Below are 25894 nucleotides of genomic sequence, written 5' to 3'. Positions count from 1 at the left end.
TTTTACTTTGAAAGCAGCTAGTAAGTTGTAGGTAAAACCTAGTCCCTTTGTAAAATGTATAATGAAGTAATAAAATTCTTAATGAATCAGATGAAAATTAAGCATGGGAGTTGGCCAGCTTAAATATATTGCAATATATGGACAAACAATCCCTGTTTTGTTTAAAGGGTAAGGCATTTTTCAGTAGCAGTATCCACAAAATGTCTCTGTCTTAAATATATTGATAATGGGTTGAGTGCAGAGGACTCTTGTATTTGTCTATATGTATTTTGTGGTCACAGCCTCATTGCACCCCCGCCTAATGGTTTTAAAAATAGTGGTGAGCACAACTTTCCCTTCTATATATATATATATATATATATATATATATATATATATATATATATATATATATATATATATATATATATATATATATGTGTGTGTGTGTGTGTGTGTGTGTGTGTGTGTGTGTGTGTGTGTGAGTGAAAAATATGCATTTTTACTTATTGTTACTTATTATTCACACTGAAACTGCATGTTGTTGAAGAATATATCTGTTTTCAGTTATTGAGTATTAAGAAATGTGCTCTTTTAACCACCAGAGGGCACAGTGACAAAGCCATACCTATACATTATTACTAAAGCTGCTGGAACATAGCTAACATAGCACTTTCTTTTTTTATTTTTTTCCTTTAGTTTTCAGATCTCTGCTAGTTCTAGTCTCTAGTCAAATAGCGATGCTTGGAATAAAATGTGGAGCATTTTCATATATATTGCAGCTGTGCTTGGCAGAGAGTATAAATTGTGTATATACCAATATACTTTTTTATATTTCAAACTCTGAACTCTGGTATATGCAATCAAATGGTGTTTCTTATTGTGACTAATTTCAGACATCTACAGTATATTCATAGATTTATTATTATTTTTATTATAGATTTATATTATTAGTATGGCTAAAGAACAAGCCCTTCCGATATATCTGCCACATACAAAAGAGTGATCTTAACACAGCGGACAAGGTAACAATGTTATTATTTACTGCAGTGAAGCAGGGGTGGCACCTGTTCACTTTGACCTGAACAATAATCAATAACAAAAATCTCCCTCACAAGGCACAAACATACCCTTAAAGGAGATCTAACCCCCCCCCCAGTAACAACAGCCCCCCCCTTAACTACCTTTCATTGCCCCTGCTTCAACCCCTCCTTCCCTGCACTGTGTATTAGACAGAAAGGTGCCCCTAACAAAAACCTGAGTCTAAGCAGTGGAAGCAGTAGAGTTAACCCAGCCCCAAATGAGGCCACATGAGGCCAATGTAGCACCTTGTAGAGTGGTCCAGAAGGTGGTAAAGTTAAAGTAAGGTGCATAAGGTGCATAAGGTGCATAACACTGAGAAATGAAGCAGAATGTTAGTTATCACGATATGCTGCACAAACTGCTGTTATGGTTGAAGCTGTCTTCAATCCAGATTTACCTGTCACAATGTTGGAATGAGCTACAACCTTATGTTCTTCCTTTTAAATTAGCTGTTCCTTTCCAAGTACTTTATTAAGCCAATATTTACTAAGGATGCACCGAATCCACTTTTTTGGATTCGGCCGAACCCCCAAATCCTTCACGAAAGATTCGGCCGAATACCGAACCCGAATTTGCATATGCAAATTAGGGGTAGGAAGGGGAAAACATTTTTAACTTCCTTGTTTTCTGACAAAAAAGTCACCCAATTTCCCTCCCTGCCCCTAATTTGCATATCCAAATTAGGATTCGGATTCGGTTCGGCCGGCAGAAGGATTCAGCCAAATCCAAATCCTGCTGAAAAAGGCAGAATCCTGCCCGAATCGCGAACCGAATCCTGGATTCGGTGCATCCCTAATATTTACCACACGTGGTTGGGTTCAATTACAAAGGAAGCATTTTCCCAAAAATACACACTTAAAGGGCATGTAAAGGCAAAATAATAAAATCTAATTTTTTTTCTTTAATGAAAAAGAAACCTATCTCCAACATCCTTTAATTAAAAAATGTGTACCATTTTTATAAGAAGAATTCTCTCTTCATTTACTGCTGTGGATAGGAATTGTCAGATGGTCCCTAACTGCTGGCCAGGGAAACAATCATACTTATGAACAACAGGGGGAGCCCCGCCTTACTTCCCAGCCATGCAGTATTGGATTTTATTTTGGCTTTAAAACCCCTTTACTGTTTCTGCTAAAAAGATAACCTGGGATTCTATTTGGAGGATTATTTTGCTGCAGCCACTGGTTCTGCAGAGTTGGAGAAAATTTGTATTAAACAATACAAAAACTATAAATTCCACATTAGATTACATGACAACACAGAACCCGTGCTGTCTGCCTATTCTGATTATTAATCGGTCTTGCAGTATCGGCTTTTGGCAGATATTATGACTTATGCTGTTATGATAATTTATGATGATCCCTAAACAGCCCAGACCACACTGAGCATGTGCACAGTCTTGGTCTTGCAAAGATGTTTAACAAAGTTACCAGATGGTGACCCCCTGTGGCCAACTTTGAAAGCATAAATCATTTGTTTAATTAGGCTTGTGGTGCAGTAAGTTCATGTTTATGTTTAGTATACAAAATACAGCATTTCTAGCCTTATTCTATTTTAAACTTTACTCCCCCTTTAAGGCCATTTTTAGGAAACACAAACAAAAACAAAAATCAGGAAAACTTTTTTTAAGGGTGCTGCTTTATGAAATAATCTTGTGTGCTTCAGAAATACAAGGAATTGAAAGCTATTAAAAAAAATGTCTAGAACAGTTCTTGTCAGTGCTAAAGATGAAAAGTTTTGCGTGTGAGAGTAGATACCTGAGCTAGACACTCCAGCAATGTTACTGGGCTCACTGATCAGATCCTGCATGACTGCCAGTACACGGAATTCATACCAAGTGTCCTGGGAAGAAAGAATGAACAATGCATTTTCAGCATAAAATATACAATGGAGAGATGCAAACTTGCATCCAGACCAACATACGGATTAGAAGACAGATAAAAACAACACATCTGATTCCAGTTAACTTGCAAATATGGTATATTAGGTATATATGTATATTTATGTATATATATATATATATATATATTTTTTTTTATTTATTTATTTATTTTTATTGTCTAATATAGGCTTTATATTTGTGGGGTGTCTGGAAGGGTAGAGATATCAGTTGTCTAGTTGGGGCATATTAAAATACGATTATAGCCCATTTTTGGTACTCTACAGAAGCTAGTTGAGATTAGAAGAGAAGGGGGGGGGAATGGAATGGAAATATTTTGAAATGCAATCCAAATTCTGCTATAAATATGTACATTTTAAATTAAACAGCATTGTATATATGTATTTAAGGCAGTTTTAAAGCAATAAATAATAAAATATAATAGTATATTAAATCTTTGTTAAACCAGAAGTCATATAATTGGGCTCTAATTAGCCCCGGCTTTTCGATGTATTCAATTTCATTGTTTCAAATATTGTTCCAATATGAATTACTTTTGGATTTTTTAATGATATATTTTACAAAATTGATCACAGTATTGTTTTACACTTAAGCCTTGCTAAAAACAGCTATTTTTATGAAACTCTGGATATCTGTGCATGACATTAATAATATTACTTAAACAAGGCTTCTGAAATCTTAAATGTTACAGAAAAATTAAGATTACTGTTCTACCTGGGATAATTCCTTTGCTAGGATTTCTGTGTCACTGCCTAGGATGGAGTCATCCAGAATTTCCCAACTCTCTGCCAAGCGGAACTCCATGATGTAATGATCCAATTGAAAGCTGTGATTGGATGGAGGGAGCCAGGAAAGGAGCACTCCCTGCTGAGTTCTATTGGCTGTGAGGCAGCGGGGTGAGGTCAAAACCAGAAGAGGCTCAGGGGTTGCTAGAGGAAAGGCTTTTTAGAAAGATCAAAACAAATTATATTATGGGAAGGCTAAAATATCAGCGGCCATTAAAAGTATTAGCATTCTGCAACATGTTTATACATGATATTTTAAACTTTCCTACAATGTACAATGAATGATCTTTCTTTTGGATATCATTTACTAGCCAGCATTTTCTTAGGAAAAATGACATTTTTAGGAGTAGTAGCATCAGTCGTTTATAACTAGGCAGCATTTTACTGCAGATTATAAAGTTAACAAAATAATGTGCATTTAACTGCTTTACTGAGACATTTAAAACAGCAAGAATAACATTACTTATCTTGCAAGGGTTATGTGAAGACTATGGTTCAAAGAGTTTAATCAGTATCGTCCATATACCACAGGCTACAATAAAAAATGCCAGAGCCCAAGATTATAATACGGATGGATGTGTGAGTGATAATCTCAGGTAAAACAGTGCATAATCATAGGTAAATAAATTACACCCCTGTCAAATCATCTAAATAATGCTATATAAAACAAAAACTGAGAAGTATTTTATTCCTGAAACTATATCAATACTGATCTTTTTTGTCAGTGTATGATATGGTGGACAACCTGCTGATTGTGATGAAAGCAAAGGACTTTTGTTTTGCTCATATGTATACACATAATTGATAAGCTGCTTACATTTTGGTATATGTGCTATGAAGACAGAAACATATTGCTAATAAAAAAAATTCCAAAATTCATAGGTTACCCATATATTGACCCAAGATAGAATTACAGTGTGCCACATAAAGTGCCTGCCAAGGGATTAAAAAAAATATCTACACACTGCACATATAGGAAATGACCATTACCATTTCTCCTAAACCGGAGAAGCAAATAAAAAAATGCAACGGCTGTGTTTCAAACACGCTTTGTGGTCTTTGTACTTTTTCATGAATTAATGCATAATCTTACTAAAAAGATTCCATGACAGATAAAGTTATCACAACCATGATTTTGTACATAGTTGTAATTGGAAAACCATTACCAATTGTTACTTAAACAGTGAGAATATGAGAATATTTCTCATATCCATCATTCGGACTGTGTTAATTTCATTCTCCATGGGTATTTTTATTGTCTGGCAATGTTCTAATTTAATTGTTAGTTGACATGACTCGGACAGCTACATTTTATGATAAAATGTTTCACAGAATCTATATCAGCAAGTCTTTCTTCCCTCCCCCCCATAAAAAGTCAGCAAGACAGTCTTGCTAAATCTTGCTAAAAAGTTGTTTATTTGCTATATACATTCAGTGCTCAGTGGTTGCACTGTGATGCCCTGACTGACTGCATTGCAATATGAGTGTCAGGAGCGCCGAATGGCACTCCGCTCCTCTTCAGCACCGCGTCCAAGATGGTGGCACCCATAGCCGACACGTGGACAACGCCGCCAGCGTAGTGACGCCGGCACACAGACGCATGATGTCATCACATTGCATCTGGCACCAAAATTCTGAATAAAAGGACGCCGAGGTCACGAGTTTAATACCCGAATATAGGATTTGTTTGCTACATTATTATTGTCTACGACTACCCTGATCTTCAATTGTACTGTGAACTTGGACTTTTGCCTGAAGCTTCCTCCTTGGTCCGCACTCCTCCTGTGAGGGCTACTCACCCTGGTGGCCTAGTGGGCCGGCGGGGACTCCTGCCGCGCTCTCGGCGGGGACAGCCGACACGCCGGTCTTCTTCTTCTGCGCCAGTTTCCTAGTGCGCGCGGCACATCTGCTATATACATAGGCGCACTGGTGCTGGGGTAATGACTTCAGCACGCAATGGTGCCAAATTCAAACTTTTTAAAGGGGACTTGGCATGCTATTCATTGCCCATTATAGGTTCATCTTGTTCCTGGTGCTATTCCTGTGTAAATCCTGTGTGCTGGTACCTGTTTTGACCCTGCCTGCCTGACTTTTCCTGACTTCTGTGATCCCGACATCTGCCTGGTAACTGACTATTCTGATATCTGTATTATACTGCATCCCGACCCATGCCTGTCTCAACCATTCTTGATTGATCTCCCAGCTTTGACCCCCACCTGTCTGACTCCGTTTGAATTCTGCCCGCACCGACCTGGCCTGATTTGACTACGCTTCTCTTTACTCCTTGAACTGTGACCTTCTGCCCAAAAGACTTTTGCTTACAATTGTGCGTGCAGAACCCTTAGCTTGGCTCCTCTCTTTATAAGACCTGGCGGCATCCGATTAGCTGAGGGCTCCTCCCGAGGTGAAAGGTGGCTGATAAAGGAGAAGCAAGAGCCGAGACCAGGGAGCCTAGCATTGGTTCTGGATTAGGGTGCCAATCGTGACACCTCCCACTGGGAGCTGATAGACCGTCTGACATTATATTCGGGCCATGGACCCCACTGAGGAAGCTACGCCTGATGTCGCACAAGCGCTCTGGGGACTGGCGCCCCGCATGGAAGAGTATAAGGCTCAGCAGATCAGTATTGGGCAAGTACTGGATATTCTACCGTATGCCTACTGTGTCTACAGTCGTCAGTAATCCTCCTGCGGTCCAGAAGCCTGCAGAGGTTTTGCTACTCAGTATCTGATCCGGTTTGAGTTCCAGCCCTCCCAGTACTCCAGTGAATGAGCCAAGGTGGGGTATGTGAAGTCCCGGTTAGAGGAGAAACCGCTTGAATGGACAACACCACTTTGGGAGAAGAATTCTCCGCTGACCTTTGATGCTAAGGCTTTCCTTCAGTCCTTCCCTACTGTCTTTGACACCCCTGGTCGGGTCGCTAAGGTCTCTTCCCGACTTCTACAGATTCGCCAAGGTAACCATAGCGCCAGTAAGAACGCCATTGACTTCCGAACCTTGATGGCTGAAACTGCCTGAAACAATGAAGCGTACTCAGCTGTGTTCTATCAAGGCTCGTCATCCAGATGACTTGGTCTCCAGGGACCGTCCTAAATTATTGGAAGATATGATTGTCCTCGCCATCAAGGTGGATACACGGCTCAGGGAACATCAATCCGACAGAGAGCGCGGCAAGAGACTTCAGCTAACTTTGGCCCCACACTTCCAAAGACCCCTGTTGCCTTCTCCATCCCAGCAGCCTTCTGTTATTCCTCCAGAGGAACCTATGCCGGTCGGGAGGGCACGTCTCTCCGAACAAGAGAAACTTCAGAGGCAAATGAAGTAGGAGCCACATCTAGAAGTGAATTATTAGCCCACAAACCTGTACCAAAAAATAATAAGAGAATGACATTTGTCAGTAAATTTTCACGAGCAAGTGCCCAGATAGAAAATGTGATTAAAAAGTTTTGGCCCATGTTGCAGCATGATAAATCACTGAAACGTCATTGTAGTGAAATTCCAATGTTTTGCTATACTAGAGGACAGACATTACGCGATAAATTGTGTCCAGCAGAACCTCGTAAGCCCAATAAATTACAGTCCCTCTTTCAAGGACCACCAAAAAAGGGTACCTTCCCTTGCCTTAGTTGCATATGCTGTTCATCTATCATTAAAGGGGAAGTTGTACACCACCCTATAAATGGTAAGGGATTAAAACTTCATTCCTATGCTACGTGCAAAAGTGCAAACGTGGACTAGTGTATATAGGACAAACATCAGTTAAAGAGAGAATTAAAGAACATAGATCCAACATACGTAATTTTAAAGTAGGGACTCAAACAGATACGCCCATTTCAAGACATTTCTCTTCTTTTAAACACAATTTATCACAGCTCAAATGGCAAGTGATAGAAGTGATTTGTAAACCACAAAGAGGGGGCAATATGCTTAAATTACTACTTCAAGAAGAAGCAAAGTGGATTAAAAAATTGAATAGCTTACATCCAGAAGGTTTAAATGAACACTGGAGTATATTAGCAGCTTTCTGTGAATTTTACACTATTTATACCTTGTAACATATTCAGCTATCCTTTTGATAAATTTTTTGATCTTTTCCCTTCCAGATAAAATGGATACTTATTGACTAATATTATGAATGTGAAATTCTCTACTTAAGGGTAAGAATGTTTCTATTACAGATATTGAGATATCGTTTGATGTCCTACGATTAAATGTAGCTGGCTCGGGGTAGGCTCTTAGAGCAGTACCCAGGTAATTGTTTTTAAGCGTTTTAAAGTAATTTTTATTATGTCATATTTACAGATTCACTGTCCACATTATGGATTTGGAAATGCACAGTTATGTTTCGTGCTGTGATTAATATGAAACTTGTCTACATATTATGGGACTTTGTAAATTGTCTGTATAACTTCTTTTGAATGGGGTCAGGCTGAATAATTACCTAACAGCAATAACCTGCATCCGATTACTACTAATGATGGGTGTGGTTTAAACTATATAGGGTTGTGTGGTGCCTTTTTGTATTACACTTGACAAAGAGCCTAGCTCGAAACATGTTGTGTCGAATAAAGCACTGATTTTGCAGCAACCCACTGCGTTGGACTGAAATTCATCACTTTCTTGTTCTACTTGATATTGGCTTCATTGGACGGAGGCTTAGTGATTGAACAGTCTGGTCGAATCCACTCTATTTTGTCTTGAAACTTCAGAGGCGTTTGGCAGGTCTGTGTCTGTACTGTGGCGGCCAAACTCATTTTGCCAATTCCTGCCCTGTGAAGCCAAAGGGTTCTCTTCTCTCTCACAGGTTTCTTCTGCCTTTACAGATTAGTCTGGCCACTAAGATCATTGGTTCTACCTTCCTAGATTCCGGGGCTGCAGGGAATTTCATGGACGCTACATTTGCTAAATATATGGACGTTCCTTTGTATCCATTGACTACTCCCCTGAGAGTTACAATAATTGATGACAGACCATTAACGTCTTAGATAATCTCCATGACAACCGGGGAATTACCTGTGCAGGTTGGGACTTTACATAAAGAGTTCCTGTGGTGTTGAGGTTACCCTGGCTTCGTCTGCACAATCCCTCCATTGATTGGGCCTCCAATCAGATCTCTCGTTGGAGTCCATTTTGCCAAAAACACTTTACCTGCTACTCCTCTCCACGTGTGACCATCTCGTCGACGGAACTTCAGTCCCTGCCGACAGTCTACAGGGAGTTTGCCGGTCTTTTGTAAAAAGTCTGCGGAATTCCTCCCTTCTCATCGACAATTCCATGCCCCCTAGAGGTCGTACTTATCCCGTCTCCTGTGGAAACTTCAGCGATGAAGGACTATATCAAAGAACACCTCCAGTGAGGAATTATTCGTCCCTCTACCTCCCCGGCAGGAGCTGGTTTCTTCTTCATGGAAAAGAAGGATGGTGGTCTGCATACCTGCATTGATTACCGAGGACTTAAAGGACCAGTAACATCAAAAAACATTTTTAAAAAATTCGTTACTACACATCAAAAAATAAACACCAAGACAAATAAAACTTTAAAACTGCAAAGCCTTTATTAAGAAATAACTTACCGAAACTCACTTCCGCTCCTTTTCAGAAAAGGCGAAAGGGCGACCATCCATTGTGCGGCGCTAGATTTCTCCTCCCTGGCTACTGACAGCATCACATCAAACTCTATGGAACAGTTGGAGTTCTTCTGGCAAAGTTGTTCCCTGACGATATCTCTCTGTTATCCTCCCGCACGGTGAGCAGAGGGGAGCTGCATGGCGTTCATCTTGTACCAGACGGACTCACAAATAACCTACCATTCTCCGAGTCACTCTCGAAGCCTTTGGGGTATCTCTTGTATATGCAGTGCCACCCCCCAACTTGCACACAGAGCCGGCTACACAGAGAGGAGCGGCAAGAGCTTCAGGAAACATCACCGGCTTTGAGTGCTTTATAAAGGGTTTTTTTTGAGTGCTTGATAAAGGGGTTGTCCCCGAAACGTTGCATGCTGCATTAATAAATTTAAAGCAAGGGTTTTTCACCCTGCCATTGTCATTTCCCCAGAGGGATTTAAGATGGACCCAGCAAGATTTCAGCAATACAGAAGCGCCCAATGTATTGATTCCTGGACTTTGACCTTGCCTAAACCTTGACTTGGCTACTTATCTGCCTGCATTTTGAACTATTACCTGATCATTGACTAAGACTTCTCCTGATCCTCAATTGTACTGCGAACTTGGACTTTTGCCTGAAGCTTCCTCCTTGGTCCACAGTCCTCCCACTGGGAGCCGATAGGCCCCCTGACAATGAGGATATTGCATCATTGAGATACACTGCAGGATACTATAAACGCTCCAAGCAGCAAATTCAAGCATTGTTATATTTAGTGCCTAGAGTGGCACCCGACTTCAGTGCTCCCCCAGTTTGCGTAACATTGCACCCAGGATTGCTTGTGATGTCACTTCCAGGCACGTATAACATAATTTCCACCTGTGACACACGAAAAACACGCTACATACCCCTCCACAGCTTAGCCATCAGATTTACTCTATAGTCTCTGGTAGCTGGGGAGCTTCTATTTTTCACCAAAAAATATATAGTTTGCTACATAGGCACCCAATGCGTGCACAGGCCCTCGTGTGCATACTGTATGTATAAATATGGCCGTGATTCCAGGATTCCCTGAGTATTCACAAAAAGATAACCCTTGAAGTTTAATGTAAAAAAATGAACGGATGTAAACGTACTACCTAAGTAATTATCAGTTTTAGGCTTATAACATTGAGACATGCAGACCAAAAGACATACTGTATATCAGTCCATGCATGGACTTTTTGTTCTGCAGTGGTTAATTTTATTGGTTAATCTAAATCGAAATAAGGCAGAACATCAGTGGCGTAACTTGAGTTCGTCTGGCCTGGCGCACTCCAATCCCCATCCTTCCGCCCACTTCCCGTCCTGCCTCTGCCCCACCCACTCCACGCTTCAAATCCAGCCATTTCCGGCAGACTTGCGTCCCCCTTCCTCGCCACAGGAGAGAGAAGCACCTGGGGAGGTGTTTTTTTTTTTTTAGCTATAGAGGAAGCAGAGCCCACAGCCTGGGCCCCCTGCCACTGTGGTGTCTGCTTCCGCTATAGTTACACCACTGTAGAACACTCTTTTAAATGTAAGACAGCATACACAAATTAGAGTGATAACACTCTTTTAAATGTAAGACAGCATGCACAAATTAGAATGTTGTGCCAATGGATGCCTAATAGCATGCCTTATGTGTTTTCTCAAATGAAGCCAATCTTGTCCATATATATTTAGGGGAGCCAGAGAACTGTATGTTTACATTAATGAATTTATTGGGTTTAGATCCCCTTCATGAATAAAGGTGACCATACACAGGCAGATAATACTGCTGATATCAGTAGTTTAGACCAATTTGACTGCTAATCTGCCCGTGTATGGAGGCTTCCGACAGGTCTTTCCGATTGATATCTGGATCGACGATATCAATGGGGAAGGTTTGATTTTTCTCCCGACGACCCTTCGGAGCGCATTGCGCTTGTCGTAATCCGATCGTTCGGCCATAGGGCCGAATGTTCAGATTACCCCCGATATAGCACTGCCATTAGTGGTATATCGGGGAAAAGATCCGGTTGTTTGGCGATGTCGCCAACGGAGCGGATCTTATAGTGTATGGCCACCTTAAGATGCAGGCCAGATCAGCGAGGTGGTCTTCCCAGGAAACGTTGGTACTTTTCGTTCCACAGCCATCATGCCACCTGGTTGGAAATGTACTAGCAGAGCAGTCATACACACTTGCCACTCACCCACTACCTGTAACTCGTGCTCTATACACCCCTCATGCCCCATATTAACTTCTCCCAGCAAATTTATATTAAAACAGTGCTGAAGTAAAAAAAAATACTTTTTTATACCTTTTTATAGGTATTAAGTAACACAAGTGCTTGTTAATGCTGTTACAAAGGGGGAAATACATGACTCAGTGCTTTCACAGCAAAAATGCTTAATTTGCTCCCAAGCTACTTGGAAAAGGCTCATTCTTGTGGTATACTGTGTAATAGCAAGAAATTCTACTTCCTATAATGTGCTTTACAATAAACAACTTCAACTGCAGCAGAGCTATCCTTCTAAAGAAATAAGTCCATTTGCTGTGATGAAGATGATTGACTCAAGGTATACATTTTATTGTTCTAAAGTTGTTTATGGAACACTAAGGGGCAGATTTATCAAGGGTCAAAGTGAATTTGAGGGAATTTCCAAAATAAAAAAATTCGAAGTTCGAAGTAATTTTTTGGATCCTTTGACCATCGAATAGGATACTACGACTTCGAATTTACTTTGACTTCGATTCGAAGTAAAAATCGTTCGACTATTCGACCATTCGATAAACTAAGTACTTTCTCTTTAAAAAAGCTTCGACTTCAATACTTCGCCAACTTAAACCTGCCGAAGTGCTATGTTAGCCTATGGGGACCTGCAAGAGCATATTTCTACGTTTTTGGGTTTCGAAGGAAAATCGTACGATCGTATGATAAAATCGTTTGAATGGCACGATTCGGCGTACTACGATCGGAATACGATCGTACGATGAATAAAATCCTCCGACTTCGAATGTCGGAGGATTCTTATGATGGTCGAATTTCAAAGTATTTTCCACTTCAAATTCGACCCTTGATAAATCTGCCCCTAACACAACTCTCCAGGGCACTAGAGTTTTTTTTAAAAAGTTATCATTCTCAGTGTATTCCTTATACAAAGTAACTCAGCTGTTCCAAAACATCAGTTTTTCAAAATGAAGATAATTTTTTAAGAATCTCAAGTGCCCTGGAGAATTATGCTCTGTTTACAGATGTGTGACCTGTGGTTTCCTTACTTAAAGAAAGCACAGAGGATGTTGAAATGAAAGAGTATGAGTTCAGGTAAAAACTTGAACGTGACTATACAACACTAACTCATAACAATAAATAAGCCAGAACGTTCTTTTAACCTTTTAAATGCCACAGATCGTAGAATCTACGTTCTGTGGCAAAGGTACTTGAAATGCCACAGAACGTAGATTCTACGTTCTGCAGCATTTCCTGGTTCAGGAGCGGAGGAGCGGCTGTTAGAGCCGTTCGCTCCGTTCCTGCTCGATCCCCTGCCCCTAGGCAACGAGCAGAGCAGGGGATCGAGTGGCCCCTGGGGCGCGATCGCCCAGGGGCCCAAAAACAGCAGCAGGCACGTGTTACTTACGTGTCCTGCTGCTGCAGCCTGCACCGGATCGACGATCTCCGCCCCCACAGCACACAGACAGGAACCACGAGGCAGATGTCTTCCAGAGGCTCTTCCTGATCGCCTGCAACAGTCTCCAGCGACTTTTTCAGGTTAGTGCAACAATTACACACACAAACACACCAACACACACTTATTACAGTAATACACACTTAGATTCACACTTACACACACTTACACATACATTTTTGGGGATTGGGGGGGTCACTTACACTCACTGCACTTACACACATGTGCACACGCACACACGCGCACATAACATGTAATTTACCATTTGTACACACGCGCACGCACATACATGGCATTGTGGCTTTTTCTTTTTTTTTTCTTATCGCATCGTTTCTTTTTTTGGCTGAAAAAAATGTTTTATTGCCATTACGCATAGCGTATTCGCTAACCGTACTGTGCAATACCTTTTGTATGTTATTTCGGTGATTATATTGCAATTTTGGGTATTTTGGTGCATTTTTAGCCATTTTATTGAATTTTTAGCCATTTTATTGCATTTTCAGCTCTGCATATGTTGTGTTCACTTGTTTCTAGCCGTAGAACCTGTTTGGCCCATCTAAAATATTCAAACTGTGATTCTGACGGCCGATAACACTAGTCTGGAAAAAAAACATTGATTTTTGTGGTTTTATTGGATTTTTTTGCATTTCACCCTTTACTGCCTTATTTTGTTTTGCCTTGTAAATTTTATCTACTATATATCCATTTGGGGGTCTCTGTGCGCCACATAGTTTGGTATATCTATGCATATTGGGCATCAAAGTGTTCAGTAGACCTCTGGCGTTCATATTTAGGATGTTTTATGCTGATACGTTACGAAATGTGGGGCATATAATGGGGTAAAATTCAAGCTTTCTGACAATTTTCAGAAATTTGATAAAAACCGTTATATTCAGCATTGCTTTGCAGTTTGGCAGTTTGCAGTAGAAACACTTATTTACCCATATTGGATTCGTCAGAATGTGTACTTTCTGAAAATATATGGTTTTCTGGGGTCTCTGTACTGTTAGGGGGGGTCTAATGTCGCATAATACACACACCAGGTGCTTATATTGCAGCAGCCAGCGCGTCAGCTGTGAAAATGTATATACACTATTGTCATTTGGGGGTCTCTGTGCGCCACATAGTTTGGTATATCTATGCATATTGGGCATCAAAGTGTTCAGTAGACCTCTGGCGTTCATATTTAGGATGTTTTATGCTGATACGTTACGAAATGTGGGGCATATAATGGGGTAAAATTCAATCTTTCTGACAATTTTCAGAAATTTGATAAAAACCGTTATGTTCAGCATTGCTTTGCAGTTTGGCAGTTTGCAGTAGAAACACATATTTACCCATATTGGATTCGTCAGAATGTGTACTTTCTGAAAATATATGGCTTTCTGGGGTCTCTGTACTGTTAGGTGGTCTAATGTCGCATATTACACACACCAGGTGCTTATATTGCAGCAGCCAGCGCGTCAGCCGTGAAAATGTATATACACTATTGTCATTTGGTGGTCTCTGTGCGCCGCATAGTTTGGTATATCTATGCATATTGGGCATCAAAGTGTTCAGTAGACCCCTGGCGTTCATATTTAGGATGTTTTATGCTGAAACGTTACGAAATGTGGGGCATATAATGGGGTAAAATTCAATCTTTCTGACGATTTTCAAAAATTTGATAAAAACCGTTATGTTCAGCATTGCTTTGCAGTTTGGCAGTTTGCAGTAGAAACACACATTTACCCATATTGGATTCGTCAGAATGTGTACTTTCTGAAAATATATGGTTTTCTGGGGTCTCTGTACTGTTAGGGGGGTCTAATGTCGCATAATACACACACCAGGTGCTTATATTGCAGCAGCCAGCGCGTCAGCCGTGAAAATGTATATACACTATTGTCATTTGGGGGTCTCTGTGCGCCACATAGTTTGGTATATCTATGCATATTGGGCATCAAAGTGTTCAGTAGACCTCTGGCGTTCATATTTAGGATGTTTTATGCTGATAAGTTACGAAATGTGGGGCATATAATGGGGTAAAATTCAAGCTTTGTGACGATTTTCAGAAATTTGATAAAAACGGTTACGTTCAGCATTGATTTGCAGTCTGGCAGTTTGCAGTAGAAACACTTATTTAACCATATTGGATTCGTCAGAATGTGTACTTTCTGAAAATATATGGTTTTCTGGGGTCTCTGTACTTTTAGGGGGGTCTAATGTCGCATAATACACACACCAGGTGCTTATATTGCAGCAGCCAGCGCGTCAGCCGTGAAAATGTATATACACTATTGTCATTTGGGGGTCTCTGTGCGCCACATAGTTTAGTATATCTATGCATATTGGGCATCAAAGTGTTCAGTAGACCCCTGGCGTTCATATTTAGGATGTTTTATGCTGATACGTTACGAAATGTGTGGCATATAATGGAGTAAAATTCAAGCTTTCTGACAATTTTCAGAAATTTGATAAAAACCGTTATGTTCAGCATTGCTTTGCAGTTTGGCAGTTTGCAGTAGAAACACTTATTTACCCATATTGGATTCGTCAGAATGTGTACTTTCTGAAAATATATGGTTTTCTGGGGTCCCTGTACTGTTAGGGGGGTCTAATGTTGCATTATACACACACCAGGTGCTTATATTGCAGCTGCCAGTGCGTCAGCCGTGAAAATGTATATACACTATTGTCATTTGGGGGTCTCTGTGCGCCACATAGTTTGGTATATCTATGCATACTGGGCATCAAAGTGTTCAGTAGACCCCTGGCGTTCATATTTAGGATGTTTTATGCTGATAAGTTACGAAATGTGGGGCATATAATGGGGTAAAATTCAAGCTTTGTGACGATTTTCAGAAATTTGATAAAAACCGTTACGTTCAGCATTGCTTTGCAGTTTGGCAGTTTGCAGTAGGAACACATATTTACCCATATTGGATTCGTCAGAATGTGTACTTTCTGAAAATATATGGTTTTCTGGGGTCTCTGTACTGTTAGGGGGGTCTAATGTCGCATATTACACACACCAGGTGCTCATATTGCAGCAGCCAGCGCGCGTCAGCCGTGAAAATGTATATACACTATTGTCATTTGGGGGTCTCTGTGCGCCACATAGTTTGGTATATCTATGCATATTGGGCATCAAAGTGTTTAGTAGACCCCTGGCGTTCATATTTAGGATGTTTTATGCTGATAAGTTACGAAATGTGGGGCATATAATGGGGTAAAATTCAAGCTTTGTGACGATTTTCAGAAATTTGATAAAAACCGTTACGTTCAGCATTGCTTTGCAGTTTGGCAGTTTGCAGTAGGAACACATATTTACCCATATTGGATTCGTCAGAATGTGTACTTTCTGAAAATATATGGTTTTCTGGGGTCTCTGTACTGTTAGGGGGTCTAATGTCGCATATTACACACACCAGGTGCTCATATTGCAGCAGCCAGCGCGCGTCAGCCGTGAAAATGTATATACACTATTGTCATTTGGGGGTCTCTGTGCGCCACATAGTTTGGTTTATCTATGCATATTGGGCATCAAAGTGTTTAGTAGACCCCTGGCGTTCATATTTAGGATGTTTTATGCTGATAAGTTACGAAATGTGGGGCATATAATGGGGTAAAATTCAAGCTTTGTGACAATTTTCAGAAATTTGATAAAAACCGTTATGTTCAGCATTGCTTTGCAGTTTGGCAGTTTGCAGTAGAAACACTTATTTACCCATATTGGATTCGTCAGAATGTGTACTTTCTGAAAATATATGGTTTTCTGGGGTCTCTGTACTGTTAGGGGGGTCTAATGTCGCATAATACACACACCGAGTGGTTATATTGCAGCAGCCAGCGCGTCAGCCGTGAAAATGTCTATACATATTGTCATTTGGGGGTCTCTGTGCGCCACATAGTTTGGTATATCTATGCATATTGGGCATCAAACTGTTTAGTAGACCCCTATGTTTATATTTAGGATGCTTTATGCTGGTAATGATACATGGACAATACGATGCTGGAAAGTTGAAGCTTTGAGGCAATTTCCAGATATTTCACCAAAACCGCCAAATTTGGCAAAGCCTTGCGACTCAGTAGTTTGGAGCAGAAAGGCATGGGTACCCATTTTAGATTCCGTAGAATGTGTACTTTCCAAAAATATATGGGTTTGGGGGGTAAACATATATTTCTGTGTTTTTACCCCGCAAAAATGCAGTCAATGTGTTGATTTTTCATTAGCTGAAGTTACCCACGGGACTGTTTGTATGCGCTAACTTCATTTTGGGGCCTCTAAATGCCAGATACTTTGGTAAACTTATGAACAATGGCCACCAAAATGTTCAGAGGAACCCTGGCAATCATATTTAGGGTGCTTTTTCTTAGTACGTAATGACACATGGGTGATATGGTGCTGGGAAGTTGAAGCTTTGAGGCAATTTTCAGATATTTCACCAAAACCGGCAACTTTGGGAAAGCCTTGCGACTCGGTAGTTTGGAGCAATAAGGCATGGGTACCCATTTTAGATTCTGTAGAATGTGTACTTTCCAAAAATGTATGGGTTTGGGGGGTAAACATATATTTCTGTGTTTTTACCCCACAAAAATGCAGTCAATGTGTTGATCTTTCATTAGCTGAAGTTACCCACAGGACTATTTGTATGCGCTAACTTCATTTTGGGGCCTCTAAATGCCAGATACTTTGGTAAACCTATGAACAATGGCCACCAAACTGTTCGGAGGAACCCTGGCAATCATATTTAGGGTGCTTTTTCTTGGTGCATAACGATACATGGGTGATATGGTGCTGAGAAGTTGAAGCTTTGAGGCAATTTTCAGATATTTCACCAAAACCGACAATTGTGGGAAAGCCTTGCGACTCAGTAGTTTGGAGCAGAAAGGCATGGGTACCCATTTTAGATTCTGTAGAATGTGTACTTTCCAAAAATATATGGGTTTTGGGGGGTAAACATATATTTCTGTGTTTTTACCCCACAAAAATGCAGTCAATGTGTTGATTTTTCATTAGCTGAAGTTACCCACGGGACTGTTTGTATGCACTAACTTCATTTTGGGGCCTCTAAATGCCAGATACTTTGGTAAACTTATGAACAATGGCCACCAAAATGTTCAGAGGAACCCTGGCAATCATATTTAGGGTGCTTTTTCTTAGTACGTAATGACACATGGGTGATATGGTACTGGGAAGTTGAAGCTTTGAGGCAATTTTCAGATATTTCACCAAAACCGACAACTTTGGGAAAGCCTGGCGACTCAGTAGTTTGGAGCAATAAGGCATGGGTACCCATTTTATATTCTGTAGAATGTGTACTTTCCAAAAATGTATGGGTTTGGGGGGTAAACATATATTTCTGTGTTTTTACCCACAAAAATGCAGTCAATGTGTTGATCTTTCATTAGCTGAAGTTACCCACAGGACTATTTGTATGCACTAACTTCATTTTGGGGCCTCTAAATGCCAGATACTTTGGTAAACCTATGAACAATGGCCACCAAACTGTTCGGAGGAACCCTGGCAATCATATTTAGGGTGCTTTTTCTTGGTGCATAACGATACATGGGTGATATGGTGCTGAGAAGTTGAAGCTTTGAGGCAATTTTCAGATATTTCACCAAAACCGACAATTGTGGCAAAGCCTTGCGACTCAGTAGTTTGGAGCAGAAAGGCATGGGTACCCATTTTAGATTCAGTAGAATGTGTACTTTCCAAAAATATATGGGTTTGGGGGGTAAACATATATTTCTGTGTTTTTACCCCACAAAAATGCAGTCAATGTGTTGATTTTTCATTAGATGAAGTTACCCACGGGACTGTTTGTATGCGCTAACTTCATTTTGGGGCCTCTAAATGCCAGACACTTTGGTAAACTTATGAACAATGGCCACCAAAATGTTCAGAGGAACCCTGGCAATCATATTTAGGGTGCTTTTTCTTAGTACGTAATGACACATGGGTGATATGGTGCTGGGAAGTTGAAGCTTTGAGGCAATTTTCAGATATTTCACCAAAACCGACAACTTTGGGAAAGCCTTGCGACTCAGTAGTTTGGAGCAGAAAGGCATGGGTACCCATTTTAGATTCAGTAGAATGTGTACTTTCCAAAAATATATGGGTTTGGGGGGTAAACATATATTTCTGTGTTTTTACCCCACAAAAATGCAGTCAATGTGTTGATTTTTCATTAGATGAAGTTACCCACAGGACTATTTGTATGCGCTAACTTCATTTTGAGGCCTCTAAATGCCAGATACTTTGGTAAACCTATGAACAATGGCCACCAAATTGTTTGGAGGAACCCTGGCAATCATATTTAGGGTGCTTTTTTTTGGTGCGTAACGATACATGGGTGATATGGTGCTGGGAAGTTGAAGCTTTGAGGCAATTTTCAGATATTTCACCAAAACCGACAATTTTGGGAAAGCCTTGCGACTCAGTAGTTTGGAGCAGAAAGGCATGGGTACCCATTTTAGATTCGGTAGAATGTGTACTTTCCAAAAATATATGGGTTTTGGGGGGTAAACATATATTTCTGTGTTTTTACCCCACAAAAATGCAGTCAATGTGTTGATCTTTCATTAGCTGAAGTTACCCACGGGACTGTTTGTATGCGCTAACTTCATTTTGGGGCCTCTAAATGCCAGATACTTTGGTAAACTTATGAACAATGACCACCAAAATGTTCAGAGGAACCCTGGCAATCATATTTAGGGTGCTTTTCTTAGTACGTAATGATACATGGGCGATATGGTGCTGGGAAGTTGAAGGTTTGAGGCAATTTTCAGATATTTCACCAAAACCGACAATTTTGGGAAAGCCTTGCGACTCAGTAGTTTGGAGCAGAAAGGCATGGGTACCCATTTTAGATTCAGTAGAATGTGTACTTTCCAAAAATATATGGGTTTGGGGGGTAAACATATATTTCTGTGTTTTTACCCCACAAAAAATGCAGTCAATGTGTTGATTTCTCAGTAGCTGAAGTAAAGTCCTGATCAATTTGGATGTGCTAACTTCATATTGGTGTCTCTAAATGCCAGATACTTTGGTAAACCTATGCATAATGGGTATCAAACTGTTCAGTGGACCCCTGGCAATCATATTTCAGGTGCTTTTCTTGGTACCTAATATAGTTTGGGATATGCGGAGCAGCAAAATAAAACCTTTGAAATGATTTTTCAGAATTTTGAATTTTTTTTTGAAAAACCGCTATTTTCAGACAAGCTTTTATGTTTGGTAGTTGGGAGTAGAGAGACATAGTTACCCATTTTGTAATCGGCAGAATGTGTACTTTTCAAAAATGTATGGTTTTCTGGGGTAAACCTACGGTTTCAGGATTTTTTGCCTTGGAATCTAAAGCATGCTGTTTTCTGCCTTAGTGCTTTCAAAATTCGGTAATATACTGCCGGGAGTTTTTGCTGTACAGAAATCCTAAATCTCCCTAAAACTATACATATCTGGTATTGGCACGTTCGAGAGACATAAGGCTTTCCAAATCAGTTGGATTTTCATCCCTAAAATGAAATATTTTTCTGGTATAAATTGATATACGATGAAAAATGGTAATTTTTCATTTTTTTTTGGTATTTAGCACTATAAATTTTTTTGCACAGGTGGAAATACATGAAAACTCAGGCAGATTTAGAAAGCTCAGTTTCTACCGAAAAAAACAATGTATAGTTTTCCTAGGTAAACTATAGGTTTCCCCTCAGAAAATGCCCCTAAAGTGAGAGAGCACAAAATGTTTCAAAAACGGCTGGCATTTCGCGTAACCAAAATGTGAAATTCTGCTGGCACTTAAAGGGTTAAGGGTAAAACCTCATAGAATAGCCCTGCAATTTAAAGTGACATCCAAAACAGAAATATGTGTTGAGTAACTGCATGCTTAAAAATAATGATGCATTTTCAAAGTTTACCATGTTTAATCCATTTATATTAAATGGAACCCAAGCCTTGCTACTTATATAATAATTAAAGCCAGAAAAACCTTGATTAATATACAAAAGTGGTTTAAAAGGGTTGTTCACCTTTGTGATAACATCTAGTATGATATAGAGTGTGGTATACTGAGACAATTTGCAGTTGGTTTTGATTTAATTTTTTGTGTTTTTTTTGTTATTTAGCTTTTTATTCAGAAGCATTCCTGTTTGCAATTTCAGCAAAATGGTAGCTAGGGTCCAAATTACTCTAGCAACCATGCAAAGATATGAACAAGAGACTGGAATATGAATAGGAGAGGGTCTGATAAGTAAGATAAGCAATAATATTTAATTTGTATCCTTACCGAGCATTTGTTTTTAGTGACCCCTATTTGAAAACTGGAAAGAGCTGGAAGAAGGAAAATCATTAAAAACTTATAAAAAAAAGAATTAATGAAGACCAATTAAAAAGCTGCTTGAAACTGGCCATTTTATAACATACTAAAAGTTAACTTTAAGGTGAACCACCCTTTAAGAAATGCTGTATATGAAATCCATTGGTAATATTTTTCTCTCCCAAATAAAAGCACTTTATAACCCTTTCCCCACTGACCTAGAGTCCTTAGTGTGATAACCTCACTGAAGGAGCTAGTTCCTAGTTTGTTCTGTGCAAGGATGCTGAATTGGTACTCTGTCTCAGGGTCCAGAGAGTCTACAAGGAGAAAAGATGAACCACTGGGAACAGGCATGGAAACCCAGTCATGAGGACCAAACTGGGCACGCTTTATCCTTCAGAAAAATAAAAAACAGAAAAAATTGTTACAGCACAAGAGAAAGAAAATTGCATTGCATTGCATGTGATCATAATTACTATTATAATGAAGTTTTCACATTCAGAATAAATAATAAGCAAGGAAAACATTTGTCACGCTTCACCATAAAGTTTCACAATGATATATTTCTAACAGGTGCAAAATATATATCATAAGCAAGGTTTTGACTTATGGAACACAAGCAAATGGGAGAGGTTCATCTTTACCATGCTGCATGAATAACTACTAATTTGAATATAGGACTACATACTCCAGTACTCCATCAGTACTTCAGCCTATAAAAGTGTGTACTGTGCAATTCCCTATTACTATTTATTTTAACTTTAAGCACATTTATATGTACTGTCTTATATTTGGAAAGATATTGCTCATTCCCTGTAAGATTCCCCATACTAAATTTTATCGTAAATATATATTTACTCATCTTCTTCTCTGAGCTGTAACTGGAAACATTTGCATTTGTATTATTTCTCTGAAACCAACTGAGGTAAAACAAGAACATTAACCTTTACAGGTTATCACCTATATATAGGTATTAACAGCTAAAAGCTTTTAAAGGGGTAATTTACCATTACATTAACATTTAATATGTTATAGAATAATATAAGCAACTTTTCAATTGGTCTTCTTTTTTTTAATTTTTTTTGTAATTATTTGCCCTTTTCTTCTGACTTTTTACAGTTTAAATGGGGTACTGACCCCCATCTAAAAACAAATACTCTACAAGGCTACACTATTCCAGTCTCTCATTCAAATTTATGCATGGTTTCTAGCAACCACAAAGTTGAAACTGCAAACTGGAGAGCTACCTCTGACTACATGCCTAATTGCTATTTTAGTCATAAATATAATTGTGTTGTATGCTGCATGATTGTATTAATAATGCTCTCTGAAGAAGCTTTAATTCACTTACAAAGAATCATTTTCGTGATGCATCAAATTCCTAATTTTTGGATTTAACTGAATGAAATGTCAACCATAATTTGCATATTCAATTAATTGATAAAACATAATTTGTAATGGCAATGCCCTTAGTTCTGTAAATTAAATGAGAAGCATGACATTTCAGGCCTTATTTTCAAAATCCGACTATTTAAATAAAAAATAAAAAAAATGACCAAACTAGAATCAACGATTAGAGCTTATTTATTATTAAAAAAAGCACAATTTAAATTGAATTTTTTAAGATTTTCGGATTAATTACAGCGTAGACCACAGAAACTTCAAAATAGGATAAGAAGCTCTCCCGTTGACTTGTATAAAACCTCCGTAGGTCTGAGATGCCAGATTTGGACTTTTTCCATCCTTGGGGTATAATAAATCTCTGGGGAAAAAAATTTCCCACTAAAAAATTTTGAGTTTTTGGAAAGACCACAAATTATAAAATAAAATCTAATCATCATCTATCTACTCATATCTCTGGCCCAAATGTCTGTTAATGCACCTGTATCATGTTCTATAAGTTGCACCATGCTATTCTGTCACTCTCCCACAACCACTCACCCACCAACATGGGGCACACACAATTTTGCAAATCAGAGGCCTGCACGTACCCTCTGCCTGATTCCCCCCGTAAAGATGCATGGGTGACATGGTAGACTTGCATGTCATCACTGACCTAATATCCCATAGGCAAAAGCTATTACTATGGCTTTCAGTTGTAGAAAAGCTAAACAAACTGCACTGTCCCCCTGCCTCTCTGTGTTCTGTAATGTAGGTACAAAACAAGAGGATACCAAGGGGTGCCTTCATACAGATACCAACCCACACCATATTTAAAACATAAAACAAATAATCAATAATTAGCCAAATGGCACTGAGTGTTTAGGACCCTTTTCAGCTGATTTCAGCTTACAATAACTGAATAGGTTCCACTGTTTTTTTTGCACTTTGCAACCTGCCCTTCACTAGTAAAAGATTCCTATAATCTTCACACAATTCACTGCTCCCTAGACTAATTCTTCTCTTACCCTCTCTCTTCAAGACAAGAGGGACCACTAATGTTGCCCTTTTTTAATATACATGATTTATTGGATATTGGGAGTTGGTTCTAAACAGGATGAACCAGACTTTTGTTTTTTTACACATAACTAATGAGTTATTGGCTGACATAAAGATAGGTATAGCCAGAAGTAATATACTGATTAACAATATAAATTGAATAATATGAGTGAATAGAGCAACAACACTACTTCTATAATTTAGTTAATACATTTATATAAGATATCTTTCCAGAACTACACTAATATTAATATAATGTCATTCCAAAATACTTGTTATTAGTGGTATTTAATGCATATATTATAAATTAGTATCATACAAACACACATTTCTATGAGCAGCATTCCAAATATCAAGAAGCAGATACATAGCATTCCACATAAATCTGTATATCTATCTCACGAAGATATACATGTATACACACACATATACACAAAACCAAGTGCAAACTGACATATAGAACATTTTCTATATGTTTTCGCGGTATCTAGGGATCATAATAAGACACTTTGGCAGAAATGGTAAACACTGCACAGAAAGACAGTGGTGGAAAAAGAAGAAGTTGCAAAGCATGCTGGGGTGACTCACAGAGCGTCATACCAAACTGAGAATGTCTGATCGAATCCTCCATCGTACCCTGCTTCCCAAGAGACATTTGCTGTGTTCATGGACACCACAACTCTAACGTTGGATGGAGCATGAGGGCTGGTGCCTAGAACCAGATTACCAGTTGTAGTTATATATATATAAACTATGCATTAAAACAATGGAAAGTTAGAACCATCACATTTTTCTCCATTCCAAATGGTCTCAGTAAGTAAAAGCAAGCCTCAGAATGAAACATGATTGATTGTCGCAGCAAGTAATTATCATATAGCATTTATTATTTTAACATATTATAATAAAAGATCTGAAAATCTTTGAAATACAAATTTAAGAAATACTGTTGTGATTAATAAAATGCATATAATTCAGTGCCAGATATATTGTTAAGTCAGCTTTATTAAGTCAGTGTAACACGACAAGAAACGCGTAAGTCAGCACAGCACATCCACTGCAAGATTCCCCCTGTGTGTATGTTTCAATAAAGCCTACTTGTCTACACAACGTCTGTGTCCTCGCATCGTTTCCTGTATCAGCGCCTAGCATGCGGGAGTTTCTACTGTATTTGCATTACGGATTTACCGGCTCCGATGTGATCCGCATCATTTCATTTTACCAGATATATTGTTATTCTTTATATTCTTCCTTTGTATTTTGTGGAATAACATATCCTGAACCTGGGAACAGTATGATGATCAGTATGCATTTCTTTCATGAGAGAGCGGCCTGTCACAAGCGGGGGCAAGCAAAAAGCCACATCTTGTAACTTTAAGAGCCAAATTTCCAGGTTTTAACAAGGAATTTCAGCTCCGCTATTGCAGAGAGCGTTATTGTGCTCATTGCACTAGCTGCCCCCCTTTGATCCGCTCCGACGTTGATTTTTAAGCACAGAGCTGGAGGGAAGGCGGTACTTCTAATTCTGTTCATTTATTGAATGAATATGAATGAATCCTTTGAATTGAATGAATGCTGTATGAATCCATATTGGTGGCTAAAAAATCCTATGGCATTTATTTAATGTTTAATGTTTTTTTAATAGACATAAGCTGCTGATGATCCAGCTACTGAAAAAATCCCTTATCCTAAGCATTCTGGACAATAGATTTCTGTACTCATACTGTGGTACAGGAGTCACACTCTCTGTATGCTTTACATGCCATATTTTGTATTGATTTATGTTTGGTACAATGTATTTTAAAAAATTACAGAGCAAGCAGGGTCTCTTTGAACTTACCAATAACAGTGAGGTGAGCACTGGCAGTGATACTTGTCACAACATTACTAGCCACACATTCCCATTCCCCGTGGTCTTCTTTACTGAGAGATCTAAATTGCAAGGAGCCACTAGGCAGCACACTATGCTTACTGGAAGAGGGCCTTCCAACCTGAAAGAGATTCACAACTCAATGCGAACTGTCTTAATTAAATAAAAACAATAAATATGGGATAAATAAGCAAATCTGTTAAGCACAATAAATGCTTCCGTCTTCAAAGTGCCAATAAAACTAGAAAAAAGT

The 25894-nt window shown here is 39.2% G+C and overlaps 1 protein-coding gene across 6 annotated transcripts in view; it reads right to left on the bottom strand.

Moving 5' to 3' along the window:
• Positions 1-25894, bottom strand: part of igsf9b.S (immunoglobulin superfamily member 9B S homeolog) — a 108058-nt gene that overhangs the window by 42483 nt on the left and 39681 nt on the right. For 4 of the 6 annotated variants that reach the window (XM_041571283.1, XM_018227681.2, XM_041571287.1 and 1 more), the window contains exons 11-15: positions 25612-25762; positions 24363-24486; positions 21554-21729; positions 3677-3903; positions 2820-2904 (exon numbers count right to left, since the gene is read on the bottom strand). In XM_041571283.1, coding sequence (XP_041427217.1) covers positions 2820-2904; positions 3677-3903; positions 21554-21729; positions 24363-24486; positions 25612-25762 — 763 coding nt within the window. The remainder of the gene's footprint in view (positions 1-2819; positions 2905-3676; positions 3904-21553; positions 21730-24362; positions 24487-25611; positions 25763-25894) is intronic. The other 2 variants (XM_041571284.1, XM_041571285.1) reach the window with 1 other exon arrangement.

Source organism: Xenopus laevis, chromosome 7S (assembly GCF_017654675.1).
Source record: "Xenopus laevis strain J_2021 chromosome 7S, Xenopus_laevis_v10.1, whole genome shotgun sequence".
Taxonomy (NCBI): domain Eukaryota; kingdom Metazoa; phylum Chordata; class Amphibia; order Anura; family Pipidae; genus Xenopus; species Xenopus laevis.
The sequence above is the reverse complement of the archived record's forward strand: the minus strand, read 5'-3'. Positions and strand labels throughout refer to the sequence as shown.